At 42.0% G+C, this 15,472-nt stretch overlaps 2 protein-coding genes across 3 annotated transcripts in view; one reads left to right on the top strand and one right to left on the bottom strand.

The window, feature by feature from the left end:
• The first annotated feature begins 2,053 nt into the window (after window positions 1-2,053).
• Window positions 2,054-4,388, top strand: LOC112262513 (C-X-C motif chemokine 13). The gene is made up of 4 exons (XM_024438129.2): window positions 2,054-2,216; window positions 2,406-2,541; window positions 2,823-2,903; window positions 4,104-4,388. The coding sequence occupies exons 1-4, from the start codon at window positions 2,153-2,155 to the stop codon at window positions 4,180-4,182; spliced, it is 360 nt and encodes a 119-aa protein (XP_024293897.1). The 5' UTR covers window positions 2,054-2,152; the 3' UTR covers window positions 4,183-4,388.
• A 47-nt stretch (window positions 4,389-4,435) lies between these two features.
• The window catches only part of LOC112262514 (CCR4-NOT transcription complex subunit 6-like), a 28,215-nt gene continuing 17,178 nt past the window's right edge, over window positions 4,436-15,472 (bottom strand). The window contains exons 12-13 of one of the 2 annotated variants that reach the window (XM_042331266.1): window positions 11,817-12,025; window positions 4,436-7,140 (exon numbers count right to left, since the gene is read on the bottom strand). In XM_042331266.1, coding sequence (XP_042187200.1) covers window positions 7,137-7,140; window positions 11,817-12,025 — 213 coding nt within the window. In that variant the 3' untranslated portion in view covers window positions 4,436-7,136. Of the gene's footprint in view, window positions 7,141-11,178; window positions 12,026-15,472 lie in introns of those variants that run through there. The other variant, XM_042331267.1, reaches the window with a different exon arrangement.

Genomic DNA, 15,472 nt, shown 5'->3' with positions numbered 1-15,472 from the left:
GACGCTACAAGCTTGGCACACCTGTATTTGGGTAGGTTCTCCCATTCTTCTCTACATATCCTCAAGCTGTCAGGTTGGATGGGGAGCATTGCTGCACAGCTATTCTCAGGTCTCTCCAGAGATGTTCTATCGGGTTCAAGTCCAGGCTCTGGCTGGGCCACTCAAGGACATTCATAGACTTGTCCCGAAGCCACTCCTGTGTTGTCCTGTTGGAAGGTGAACCTTCGCCCCAGTCTGAGGTCCTGAGCACTCTGGAGCAGGTTTTCATCAAGGATCTCTCTGTCATTTTTTCTGTTCATCTTTGCCTCGATCCTGACTAGTCTCCCAGTCCTTGCCGTTGAAAAACATGCCTACAGCGTGATGCTGCCACCACCATGCTTCACCGTAGGGATGGTGCCAGGTTTCTTCCAGACGTGACGCTTGGCATTCAGGCCAAAGAGTTCAATCTTGGTTTCATCAGACCAGAGAATCTTGTTTCATGGTCTGAGAACCTTTAGGTGCACTCCAAGCAGGCTGTCATGTGCATTTTACTGAGGAGTGGCTTCCGTCTGGCCACTCTACCATAAAGGCCTGATTGGTGGAATGCTGCAGAGATGGTTGTCCTTCTGGAAGGTGCTCCCATCTCCACAGAGGGACTCTAGAGCTCTGTCAGAGTGACCATCTGGTTCTTGGTCACCTCCCTGACCAAGGCTCTTCTCGCCTGTGCTCAGTTTGCCCGGACAACTCTAGGAAGACTCTGTGGTTCCAAACTTCTTCCAGTTAAGAATGATGGAGGCCACTGTGTTCTTGGACCTTCAATGCTCCAGAAATGTTTGCTGCATGATTACTCTCTATAGATAATCTCCAGACTGTCTGTTAGTGTGATACAAGCTGCCTGCTATACACTATAATCTTCAAATGTTAATCTCGCATATCTTTATCTTAATGTCACATCTTTATCAATAAATGATTATTCTCAAAGTTGACAGCATGTCAATGCATCAATAATATGTACCAAAGGTCAACCTTATCATGATACAATGCTGTTATCTCTTCACCCATCTAGCTACTGTTGTCTCCCCTCTTCCAGTTAAGGCAGTATTTTGCTTTATCTGCAATGTCAACGACAGCTGAAGCTCATTTCTACTTTATGTAGAGTGGCCAAGAGAGTCAGTACATTCCATTTGGAAACGTAGTGACATAAACATCAATCTGCCTCAACTGCTGCTTAAATGCACAGCCAGAAGAGGACTGGCCACCCCACATAACCTGGTTCCTCTCTAGGTTTCTCTAGGTTTCTTCTTAGGTTTTAGCCTTTCTAGGGAGTTTTTCCTAGCCACCATGCTTCTACACCTGCATTGCTTGCTGTTTGGGGTTTTAGGCTGGGTTTCTGTACAGCACTTTGAGATATCAGCTGATGTACGAAGGGATATATAAATAAAATTGATTTGATTTAAATGACGGTGTGACTTTTACAGCCCTGTTAAAGAAAGCCTAATGAATATATAAAACAGAAGAGAGAAAGAGCAAGAAGGGGGGAGAAAGAGGATATAACTATCTCTCTTTGTTGCTCTATGTATGACTAATTTTATCTAGATGTTTCTGATATGAAGACAGCTTCTGTTTAGTTTCATTAGAAGGTTCATTAGAAGGTTACAGTAGAATTGAAGGTTAACGTAGGAAAGTAGAATTTCATTTACTGCAAAGAATCTAAATGTAATTGAAATGGTACTTTAATTACACTGCCAAAAATGCTAAACTTACCTAGAATTTTTGATAAAACGACTGCAGATCTTAAAGCATTTTCTGCATGTGAAATCAAGTGTAATCAACCTTAAAACAAATAAATGGGTAAGCTAAATTAACTCAAAACAAGCACATTTATTTTAAGCATTTCAATACAAGATTACATATCTAGGTAACATTTTCATGTAAGCTTTTTTTATTTTTTTACACTGCAAAACATCTCCATTATTATTATACCCACCGACTCAAATAGATTGATGTCGGTAAATCTAATGAATCCGTGAGTTTTCTGATGAGGGATTCCCCAACACACTTCCTTATTTGCAGCAATATAAACCCAGAATGCACATGAATTCCATCACTCACTCTCAGAGCACTTCGATCTTGATCTTTAACCTCAGCCGACCACAGCCAACCCAGACTCAAGATGCCCTTCAAGCCACACTACTTGTTGGTCGTACTGACTCTCTGCTGCATTGCTGCTCTTCACGGTGAGATACAGATCTGTTATAAAGCTGCTCAAATAATTTGCTGTTATTTTTTTATTGCAATAGGACCTAAAAGCATAGCATGTGAATGTTTTTCATAACAAACTGTTCCCTTTAAAGTTAATCTATCAGTTTTAAAGGATTTGACGTGACCTGCATTTACTTGACCTATTATGGTCTTCCTCCCTGCAGCGTTTCCTATGGGCGGCTTCGCTCCACGTCTGACATGTCGTTGCATCCGGACGTCCCCTGCCTTCATCTCTCCCACCAGGTTTCACAAGTTGGAGATCTTACCTGCAGGAGCCCACTGTAGTCGCATGGAGATGATGTGAGTCAACAGAATGTCACTATTTCAACATATTCTAATGAAACCATGGAGTCACTCAAATGTATGGGAGACAGGAAGTAGTGGGAAGAAGAGTCACATTACTGTCTTATATCCAAACCCATTAGAAGTCACTGAAGCGTTCAAGTCTCCCACTTCACACAACCTACAACAGGCTACAATAAATTATGCCATTCATGGCAAAGCTCAGATAGTTATATTTATATATTTCTATGGTAGTTTGACTTCTCCTTGGCTAGTAATGTATCCCCTCCATGCATCAGCGTTACCAAGAAGGACAAGACAATCGTCTGTGTGAATCCAGAGGCAAAATGGATCAACAAAGTCATTGCCCGGTTACAAAGGTATATACAACACACACTTTCTGTTGCCGTGCAACTGTTTAAAAAAAAAACACCATCTCTGTCAACAGTAACACCATCTCTGTCAACAGTAACACCATCTCTGTCAACAGTAACACCATCTCTGTCAACAGTAACACCATCTCTGTCAACAGTAACACCATCTCTGTCAACAGTAACACCATCTCTGTCAACAGTAACACCATCTCTGTCAACAGTAACACCATCTCTGTCAAACACCATCTCTGTCAACAGTAACACCATCTCTGTCAACAGTAACACCATCTCTGTCAACAGTAACACCATCTCTGTCAACAGTAACACCATCTCTGTCAACAGTAACACCATCTCTGTCAACAGTAACACCATCTCTGTCAACAGTAACACCATCTCTGTCAACAGTAACACCATCTCTGTCAACAGTAACCATCCATCTCTGTCAACAGTAACACCATCTCTGTCAACAGTAACACCATCTCTGTCAACAGTAACACCATCTCTGTCAACAGTAACACCATCTCTGTCAACAGTAACACCATCTCTGTCAACAGTAACACCATCTCTGTCAACAGTAACACCATCTCTGTCAACAGTAACACCATCTCTGTCAACAGTAACACCATCTCTGTCAACAGTAACACCATCTCTGTCAGTAACACCATCTCTGTCAACAGTAACACCATCTCTGTCAACAGTAACACCATCTCTGTCAACAGTAACACCATCTCTGTCAACAGTAACACCATCTCTGTCAACAGTAACACCATCTCTGTCAACAGTAACACCATCTCTGTCAACAGTAACACCATCTCTGTCAACAGTAACACCATCTCTGTCAACAGTAACACCATCTCTGTCAACAGTAACACCATCTCTGTCAACAGTAACACCATCTCTGTGTAACACCATCTCTGTCAACAGTAACAACAGTAACACCATCTCTGTCAACAGTAACACCATCTCTGTCAACAGTAACACCATCTCTGTCAACAGTAACACCATCTCTGTCAACAGTAACACCATCTCTGTCAACAGTAACACCATCTCTGTCAACAGTAACACCATCTCTGTCAACAGTAACACCATCTCTGTCAACAGTAACACCATCTCTGTCAACAGTAACACCATCTCTGTCAACAGTAACACCATCTCTGTCAACAGTAACACCATCTCTGTCAACAGTAACACCATCTCTGTCAACAGTAACACCAAGGGAAGTGCAGGTGTCCCCATCTCAACCACGACGGACGGCATCAACATCATCGTGGAACAGCTACAGTAAACGGTCAACATCATCACATCATTCAATCTGGAGCAAAATGGAATGAACACAACACAAGTTTATGCAATACCAATGCATTAAATTGTAATACTGTAATGCCAAATCATTTAATTTCTCTGAAATTATCTCTGTACGTATTATTTCATGTCCTTATAATGTATCGTCTCCAACCCAGAGAAATAAAGATGGACAAAACATACTTTTTTTAAATGACAATTTTATTGCCTGAGGAAGAGGGACAAGTAACAATTGCTGATGAGCGTGAATATTTTATTTTTGTGAACATTATTACCCCAATAAATCCATAAAACTAAAACACTGTTTTCAGAGTAATACAAAAAGTTAGCACCTCCACCTCTGATTGGTTGACAGATTACACTCCCAGGAGGAGGTGGGACTGGGGTGGTCTTAGTTTACTCAACTTAAACCCTTTCCTCTTTGGGGAGCATAGGTCATTCTCAAACTTCCTGGTCATAGTTTAGGCCTTGTTTCTTGCCCAAACACTACAGTCTACTTCCTTGTCCTTGAGCACATGGTTAGTATGAACATATTGACACGCCCACATTGACCACACTCTGTGTCATATGTTTTATGATTGTAGGTAAAACATTGAAATCCATCAGTTTTAGGTACACCATGTAGGATGGAAGGCTAGGATAGTTTCTGACCCTTATGCATCTAAGACAAACACATATTTAAAAAGTGCTTTCTTTTTAAAATCACAATGACCTTGCAATGGCAAATCAGCTTTAAACCTGAATTAACATACTATAGATGCTAACATTTCTCTTCTAAAAACGTGTCTTAGGTCTGAAAAGAACAAGTGATATTCAAAAGATGTCTGCTAACAAAACCTCTAGCAATGCAGTCACTGTGCCAAGTCTACCTAATTATGACCCGAATGAAAAAAAAAAAAAAAAAATTGAAATCAAATAAAAACCTACATTCAGAAACCAAATGGAACGTGTGCAGCTGGGTAGCAGTTGTTGGATCCTCCGGTCTAGCTGTAGACATGAAGCCATCTATGGGTTTAGAATGGTCTCCGAGGGGCTACCAGTGGGCATTCTCAATATGGCTGACAAGCCACAATGATCGTTTCCTACTAGTGACGCACGGGTTGACTCATAACATGCAGTCCATCCGGTTATATCAGTGGGGTGGGGGCGGTTTAGGGTCATGAAATATTGAGTGGATGAAGGGTGTGGGCTGGCTTGAGAAAGAAGAAAATCTATATAAATTCTTGCTCAATGTATATGCTACACTGAGTCACTATCTGGCATTAGTGCATAAAGCCTAAACTTTAAGGCCTAGGCGGGCCAAATAGCCTACAGCCAATCACCAGATGCTTTTGGGAATGGGCAGAAAAAAGTTCATGTCGATCCAAGGAGGGGAAAAAAAAAAAAGTCAGAGTTTTAATTCAATGACAGAAGAGCTGCGAAATAAAAAGAGTTAAAAATAAAAGCAAAGTGAGGGCCAGAAATGTAATGTTTGGGAAAGATTTGGTGAAGTGTTAAAAAGGAGGATGATATAGCAGAAGCGGCGACTAAGTTACGTGTGATGATTGTGAGAAGCTATATAAAAATGTGCCGGTCACGTCAATGGAACTGTAGCCTACTGTTCGGATGGGTTAAATGGAAACTGAAATCTGGACACCGACTGTAGGTCTATAACCTCACATGGGCCTTAATATGAACTCCTGGGGGGAAAAAAAGAAGCATATCTAGCAGTAAAATTATCAACCAAATGTATGCAATATTTTTACTCTGGAACAGGAGTGGAGAAATATGATTTATTTCAGCATCTTGACAGAATGCGAATGCTCATTTAGATACCATCTGTAGAGCGGCCATCTTTATCAGCGTCACAAAAACGGATAGTATTTCAACCACATTAAATATGCACCCAAGCAGAACTAAAATCTTATCAGAAACATGTTGGTTTGTTTTCACAGATTTCCATTTCCTTTCAACCGGTCAAATTGACGTAATTTGGAAATTCTGCACAGAATCCGTTTCCCGTTTAAATCTCCAGTTATTGCATTTTATCCCCGGTCCCTGAACGTCTTTGCTCCGCGAAAGAAGCAGAGATGACAGAGAAAAGTTTACTGGTGTCAACTACACTGAAGCATTCATTCTATTGAGTCGATGACATTATTATGGTGAGCAAGTATCTAATTATAGTTGACTAACAAATAGCCTACCAACATGTTGGAAATTATAAGCAGATGCATAGCTAAATCAGGCAACATAATCCTGCACCACCTGTCAAAAAAACATCTCAAATCAGGAAAAATAATTCTTACATTAAAAATAAAATAAACTTTTCAAATAAATAGCTTCACTTTGAGAAAAACATTGCAAATAGATGCCATTTTTTCAATTATTGAATTGGAATTTCCGTTAACTTTGATGTGAATTGCAACAGAATGGATGATGAAGGGATGGATGGAGAGAGGGATGAATAGAGGGATGGAGGAATGGATGGATAGATGTTGGCGCATGGTTAGTCTGAGCTACTCAGGCTGGGTTTAAAAACAGGCAGCCCATTCTGATCTTTAGACCAATTATTGGCAAAAAAAAAATTCTGATCTGATTGGTCAAAAGTTAGTGGCAAAAGATCAGATTTGGTCTGCCTGTGTAAACGCAAAAAACGTATTTTCCTAGGCAGTGCTGCTGTTGGAGAGATTGTATACTGTACAAACGAGGCACGTTGTTTTTGTTGGAAGTAAGAAAATGGAGGTGTGCTCTACAAAACTAACTTTGATACAAATGTAAAGTAAGAGTGGATGTGTTCATGAGAGAGAGAGAAAAAAAAGGCTGTGATATTAGATATGTGGAGGGGTGCAGGGGAAGGGGGCTGGAGGGGTACAGCTGAAGTTGGGGAAGTAATTACAGTGTTTGGGAGTGGGAGACCTTGTTCAAACATAAAAAGTCCTAGGGAAGACTAGGAGATCATCAGCTGAAAAAGGGACAAAAAAAGAAAAAATGGATTTAGAAAGAGTCGACCATCATTTGATAATTTAGATTGATTCCACATAAAACATTTCAGTCTTAATAAAACCCATTAACGACAAATCTCTTTTTCAAAAACTTGTAATTACTGTTTTCACACAAAGTACCAATTTAGAGACTGCATTTAGATCACAGACAAAAATGCCCATAGTTTAAAAACAAGCTTCGAATTGAAGCATTGGTACATATACTTCTGTCTGTACTGTGTTGAGCTGGGGGTATTTCACACACAAATGGTGACACACTGACTGGGCATACACATAAGACTGACAAACTTTGGACTTGTGTCAAAATTTGAAATAACCCTTCTAGTAAGAAAATTGTAGCCTGGCCCCAGATCAGTTTGTTTTGTCGCAAAAACAAATGACCATAAGAGTTGGCAAGACAGAACAAACATCCACTACATGACATGACCAAAAGTATGTGGACACCACTGGTCCAATATCTCAATACAAAAATCATGGGAATTAATATGGAGTTGGTCCCCGCTTTGCTGCTATAACAGCCTGCACTTGTCTGGGAAGGCTTTCCACTAAATGTTGGAACATTGCTGCTGGGACTTGCTTCTATTCAGCCACAGGAGCATCAGTGATGTTGGGCTGATTAGGCCTGGCTCGCAGTCGGCGTTCCAATTCATCCCAAAGCTGTTCAATGCGGTTGAGGTCAGGACTCTGTGAAGGCAAGTCAAGTTCTCCCACACCGATCACAACAAAACATTTCTGTATGGATCTAGATTTGTGCGCGGGGGCATTGTCCTGCTGAAAACAGCAAAGGGCCCTTACCCAAACTGTTGCCACAAAGTTGGATGCACAGAATCGTCTAGAATGTCATTGTGTGCTGTAGCGTTGAAATGTAGATTTCACTGGAACTAATGGTCTTAGCCCGAACCATGAAAAACAGCCCAATACCATTATTCCTCCTCCACCAAACTTTACAGTCGGCACCATGCATCGGGGCAGGCAGCGTCCCCCCGGCACCAGCCAAACACAGATTCGTTCGTCGAACTGGCAGATGGTATAGCATGACTCATCACTCTAGAGAACGCTTTTCCACTGCTCCAGAGTCCGTGCCTCAGCACTCGGGGGTCCCGTTCTGTGAGCTTGTGTGACCTATCATGTCACGGCTGAGCCGTTGTTGCTCCTAGACGTGTCCACTTCACAATAACAGCACTTTCAGTTGGGAAAACTTCAGTAAAGGCCATTCTACTGCCAATGATTGTCTATGGAGATTGCATGGCTGTGTGCTCGATTTTATATAACTGTCAGCAATACGTGGCTGAAATAGCCGACTCCACGGATTTGCAAGGTTCCACATATTTTGTATATATTCATAGTGTATCTGAGACCAGGCTAGGAAAATTGTACATTACCCCCAACGGATGTAAAGCAGGACATTACCCCCAACGGATGTAAAGCAGGACATTACCCCCAACGGATGTAAAGCAGGACATTACCCCAACGGATGTAAAGCAGGACATTACCCCCAACGGATGTAAAGCAGGACATTACCCCCAACGGATGTAAAGCAGGACATTACCCCCAACGGATGTAAAGCAGGACATTACCCCCAACGGATGTAAAGCAGGACATTACCCCCAACGGATGTAAAGCAGGACATTACCCCCAACGGATGTAAAGCAGGACATTACCCCCAACGGATGTAAAGCAGGACATTACCCCCAACGGATGTAAAGCAGTTCTGTTGATCAGACGGTCACCAAAGACGTTAATATCTGGTTGAATATACAACTGCCATAAAAATAGTCGTACCCCACTAAATGAAGATCTGGGGGGGAGTGAAGTATGGGCCCAGAAATGCCCCCCCCCCACGTCCGTTCTCACTCTCAGGCTGGTTTCACAGAAGTCATTGAAATTGGAGGCATAGCGTGTTAGATAATCACGTGCAAATAAAGCAGAGCCAAATGTTGTCAAGACATGTTATAACGTTACGTTATGTCCACGCAGCTTCAACCTGCACACACAGTACAGTGTTGCCATGGTGTTATTGTATCCCCGTTAGGGTTGCAAATAGTCTGCTAACTTTTTTCAAAATCCACAGGTTTTGATTGGAGGGTTCATGGATTTCCTTCTTATTCCTCTCTTGATTCAGGGGAATGTTCTAACAAGGATTTCTGGGAAAAAACTGTGAGTTTTGAGAAAGTTAACATCTTTCAACCTTTTAAATCCCCATAAATATATGGCTTCTATCATTCAAATACCTCTGGGAACAAACGCTAGGTTTGATCACTTCAACAACCCCTCAATTCTGTATCACTTTAGATAGTTATAGAAATGACCAGGTACTTCTTAAGAAATGACATGGTAAAAATGGTATTACTCAATTACTCAGTAATAACCTATTGCAGTGTGCTACCCCCAAACTCTGTCAGACAACCCTGTGTCAGCTATATAGCCTATAGCCTGTACTGAACATCAGTGTTTGTGTAACATATCTAAAGTCATTGGTACGGACCTAGGGATATGAAAGCCTTCACAAAACAACAGCTTCTTAAGAGTCGAGTCTAGAGTCTTGGTCATGAACAGAAGAGGTCTTTTTTAATGCACAGTACACCCCTGGGTTCCACTGCAGTAAGCCGGGCTTCACATTGAGTTTGGCTTATGTCCCAAATTGCTCCCCATACCCTACACCCAGGCTGTGTTTACACAGGCAGAGCCCAATGCTGATATTATTTTTTGCACTAATTGGTCTTTTGACAAAAATCAGACCAGCTCTAAAAAATATGTAATGTGAAATGTCTGATGTGATTGGTCAAAATACCAATTAGTGGAAAAAAGATCAGAGTTGAGCTGCCTGTGTAATCACATACATGATGCTCTACTGTTGACCAGTACCATTTGACCCAGGTCAACAGCAGTGCACTATATAGGGAATAGGGCTCTGGTCTAAAGTAGTGCACTATATAGGGAATAGGGCTCTGGTCTAAAGTAGTGCACTATGTAGGGAATAGGGCTCTGGTCTAAAGTAGTGCACTATATTGGGCTCTGGTCTAAAGTAGTGCACTATATAGGGCTCTGGTCTAAAGTAGTGCACTATATAGGGCTCTGGTCTAAAGTAGTGCACTATATTGGGAATAGGGTGTCACTTGGGACGTAAACTATTATTTTTTACTTAACACACACATTTCCAATGGTTTGGAAGCTATTGCTATGTAAAATTGAGCTAAAAACCACTGTGGTTGTTGTGAGCCTTTTGATTAGAAATATATTCAACTCAGCATTAATCAATGATAGGACATGACCACTTCCTTAATGACATCTGGCTTGGAAACACACCAATGCTTTCTCATGCCTCTTAATACATAGATAACGCAACACATGGCAAGCAAATGTGATTGGTTTTGGGAGGATTCTTCAATAAATCTATCAATCAAACATTGATGGATTGATGAGGAATTTGGGCTACGAGCCTCGGGGAAGTTGGGCAACGAGCCTCGGGGAAGTTGGGCTACGAGCCTCGGGGAAGTTGGGCTACGAGCCTCGGGGAAGTTGAGCTTATGACTTTAAAGGTGTTAAATGCACTGCAGTTTAAAGGCTAAAGACCAAATCATAATGATTAACAAGATACATTGGTCAAAGACATATCTAAAATGACTGCAATCCATAAGTTCATTTTAGTTTGGATCAGGGGAACACACCACTCGCAAGCAACTCAAACGTACGAGCGGGAAATCAGTGCGTAGTGTCAACATAAATAGCAACGTGAGGTGAAAGCAACGTAAGTTGACAGGGATGCTGGGATTGAGTTAGTAGGGCTGGGATCCTGTTCAACGATTGTTCCTATAGGTCTCCATAGAAGCCACATTTCACATTTTGATTTCCATATTGAAATCTACATTTAATCTTCGACTGATATACTGACGTGATGAAAACCACATCTGTCCTCTTACCATACATTATACCAGATCGAGCAATACTGAAAAGTCCCACACCCCTTCCTTTGTGATTTAGGAGAAGAAGAAACAACGTGTTTGGGGTAACATTTATGTTGAAATGATAGGACTTAACATGATCATAAAATACAATTCAGTAGAACTTTGGATGTCATATTTGTAAAATATGTTAAGTAGTTGTCTTGAGGATTGGGATTGGTTGAGTCGGTTGTCATTGTTACCGTATGTGACAAAAAGTCACCCCCATCCAAACCAGGTTTAAGGCAACAAAAAAAAAAACACTGACACCAGATCAGGATGACCTTCATCCCAAATGCAACCCTATTCCCCATATCGTGCACTACTTTAGACCAAGTCCCACATAGGGCCCTGGTCAAAAGTAGTGCACTATATAGGGAATAGGGTGCTATTTCGGACGCACTTTTGCGTCCAAGGAGAAGGGCAGCGGTATGTAATGTGACCAGAAAACAACACAAAACACAAATCCCAACCCTAATTTGGTATCAAGCCGTTCATGTAGACAAAGAAAGACAACAAACAAAACAAACAGAAATCCAATCAGTGTGCAAAATGGAGGTTAAAAGAGGAGCAGAAGGGGTGAATACTCCGTCGGGGGGATGGCCTGTCTGGGTTTGTTTGTTCGGCAGAGATGGGGCAGGGCATTAGGGGTTCAAAGGTCAAGGATCATGGGTGAGAGGTTGGTGCCCCACTACCTGTGGACGGGCAGGTGCAGGCCGTTGAGGGAGGTGTTGACGGGCGGGTGGAGCTCCAGCTGGGCGAGCAGAGAGAAGTGGTCAGAGGGGATGTGGGGGTGGGGACAGCCAGTGATGTTGTTGTCCGTTAACCACTGAGACTCCAGGGGACCGAGCAAGCCAGCTACAGACATGTGAGTCTTGGAGAAGAAGATGTAGTCGATCACACCCTGCGGAAGGAGAGACGGGAAGAGGGGGAGAAGGTGAAACAGAGAGAATGAAAGAGATTTTCTTTACTATTGTTACACGTAAAGAATATGAAACACACAACCTTCACTGCTGGTCAAGGAGTTGCTAGGCTTATCGAACTGGGCCGAAACATGACAAACTGTGAGCACTCAACTGAGGACAGATCCTACTCCAGAGCAGCCCAGTTTAACCTTGAAGTCATACGTATATAGTTGGTGGTATTAAGGTGTGATGGGTTCTGAATTCAAAACTTGAACTATGAAATATCCTTGGTACTGAGGGAGAGAGGGGGAATGCAGAACGTTTACATCCTGTCAGAACATGCTATTGATTGACATCAGGAATCCTATGGAAAGGAGAAGACCCACAGTCTGGCTTCAGTTGTTGGGTTGTAATTTTGAAATACTTGCTACAGCAGAAGTGAATGGTTATCTATAGCAGCAATGTATATGGTGGGGGTCCATTAAGGTTGGATATGGGTTCTTGGGAATGTTACTGAGTACGGGAAAGGTAATCACATGGTTGTGGTCACTGATGAGTGTGGAAAGCTATGAATTGGAGATGTAACGGGGGCTGAGGTCAGGTCACAGTAAGGGAGAAGGAACAGTTTATTACTCACATCACTAGCAATAAAGACGTCATGTTTAGAGAAAAGGAGACTTCACCTAAAGTGGGGTATATACAGTTGAAGTTGGAAGTTGTACTTACACCTTAGCCAAATAAATTTAAACTTGAGTTTTCACAATTCCTGATATTTAATCTAGTAAACATTCCCTGTCTTAGGTGAGTTTATTTTAAGAATGTGAAATGTCAGAATAATAGTAGAGAGATTTATTTCAGCTTTTATTTCTTTCATCACATTCCCGGTGGGTCAGAAGTTTACATACACTCAATTAGTATTTGGTAGCATTGCCTTTAAATTATCTAACTTGGGTCAAATGTTTTGGATAGCCTTCCACAAGCTTCCCACAATAAGTTGGGTGAACTTTGGCCCATTCCTCCTGACAGAGCTGGTGTAACTGAGTCAGGTTTGTAGGCCTCCTCGCAAACACTTTTTCAGTTCTGCCCAAAAATGTTCTATAGGATTGAGGTCAGGGCTTTGTTATGACCACTCCAATACCTTGACTATGTTGTCCTTTAGCCATTTTGCCACAAATTTGGAAGTTTGCTTGGGGTCACTGTCCATTTGGAAGACCCTATTTGAGACCAAGATGTTGCTTCATTATATCCACATAATTTTGCTACCTCATGACACCATCTATTTTGTGAAGTGCACCAGTCCCTCCTGCAGCAAAGCACCCCCACAACATGATGCTGCCACCCCCGTGCATCATGGTTGGGATGGTGTTCTTCAGCTTGCAAGCCTCCCCCTTTTTCTTCCAAACATAACGATGGTCATTATGACCAAACAGTTACATTTTTGTTTCATCAGACCAGAGGAAATTTCTCCAAAAAGTACGATCTTTGTCCCCATGTGCAGTTGCAAACTGTAGTCTGGCTTTTTTTAATGGGGGTTTTGGATCAGTGGCTTCTTCCTTGCTGAGCGGCCTTTCAGGTTTTGTCGATATAGGACTCGTTTTACTTTGGATATAGATACTTTTGTACCCATTTCCTCCAGCATCTTCACAAGGTCCTTTTCTGCTGTTCTGGGATTGATTTGCACTTTTCACACCAAAGTACGTTCATCTCTAGGAGACAGAACGCGTCTCCTTCCTGAGTGGTATGACGGCTGTGTGGTCCCATGGTGTTTATACTTGCGTACTATTGTTTGTACAGATGAACGTGGTACCTTCAGGCGTTAGGAAATTGCTCCCAAGGATGAACCAGACTTGTGGAGGTCCACAAAAAAATATTCTGATGTCTTGTCTGATTTCTTTTTATTTTCCCATGATGTCAAGCAAAGAGGCTTGAGTTTGAAGGTAGGCCTTGAAATACATCCACAGGTACACCTCCAATTGACTCAAATGATGTCAAATACCCTATCAGAAGCTTCTAAAGCCATGACATCATTTTCTGGAATTTCCAAGCTGTTTAAAGGCACAGTCAACGTAGTGTATGTAAACTTCTGACCCACTGGAATTTTGATACAATGAATTATAAGTGAAATAATCTGTCTGTAAACAATTGTTGGAGAAATGACTTGTGTCATGCACAAAGTTGATGTCCTAACCGACTTGCCAAACTATAGTTTAACAGGAAATTTGTGGAGTGGTTGAAAAACAAGTTTTAATGACTCCAACCTAAGTGTATGTAAACTTCCGACTTCAACTGTTCCTACACTTGTGCTGATGGGAATATGTCTTTGACTGTAGACCTGTTTGACCCATTGGGTGACTAAACTTCGTTAAAAGCTTTTCCTAGTAGTCCAATCGATTTAACTCAGTTCATTTTAGTATCCAACAGGTGTAACCTACCTTGAAGTCATACGTATAGTTGGTGTAAGACATGAGGCTGCCCTGGTAGGGGTAGGGTTAGTATATAGAGGTGTAACCTACCTTGAAGTCATACGTATAGTTGGTGTAAGACATGAGGCTGCCCTGGTAGGGGTAGGGTTAGTATATAGAGGTGTAACCTACCTTGAAGTCATAGGTGTAGTTGGTGTAAGACATGAGGCTGCCCTGGTAGGGGTAGGGTTAGTATATAGAGGTGTAACCTACCTTAAAGTCATAGGTGTAGTTGGTATAAGACATGAGGCTGCCCTGGTAGGGGTAGGGTTAGTATATAGAGGTGTAACCTACCTTGAAAGTCATAGGTGTAGTTGGTATAAGACATGAGGCTGCCCTGGTAGGGGTAGGGTTAGTATATAGAGGTGTAACCTACCTTGAAGTCATAGGTGTAGTTGGTATAAGACATGAGGCTGCCCTGGTAGGGGTAGTATATAGAGGTGTAACCTACCTTGAAGTCATAGTGTAGTTGGTATAAGACATGAGGCTGCCCTGGTAGGGGTAGGGTTAGTATATAGAGGTGTAACCTACCTTAAAGTCATAGGTGTAGTTGGTATAAGACATGAGGCTGCCCTGGTAGGGGTAGGGTTAGTATATAGAGGTGTAACCTACCTTAAAGTCATAGGTGTAGTTGGTATAAGACATGAGGCTGCCCTGGTAGGGGTAGGGTTAGTATAGAGGTGTAACCTACCTTGAAAGTCATAGGTGTAGTTGGTGTAAGACATGAGGCTGCCCTGGTAGGGGTAGGGTTAGTATATAGAGGTGTAACCTACCTTGAAGTCATAGGTGTAGTTGGTATAAGACATGAGGCTGCCCTGGTAGGGGTAGGGTTAGTATATAGAGGTGTAACCTACCTGGTAAAGTCATAGGTGTAGTTGGTATAAGACATGAGGCTGCCCTGGTAGGGGTAGGGTTAGTATATAGAGGTGTAACCTACCTTAAAGTCATAGGTGTAGTTGGTGTAAGACATGAGGCTGCCCTGGT

This window comes from Oncorhynchus tshawytscha, linkage group LG12, assembly GCF_018296145.1.
Source record: "Oncorhynchus tshawytscha isolate Ot180627B linkage group LG12, Otsh_v2.0, whole genome shotgun sequence".
Lineage (NCBI taxonomy): Eukaryota > Metazoa > Chordata > Actinopteri > Salmoniformes > Salmonidae > Oncorhynchus > Oncorhynchus tshawytscha.
The sequence above is the reverse complement of the archived record's forward strand: the minus strand, read 5'-3'. Positions and strand labels throughout refer to the sequence as shown.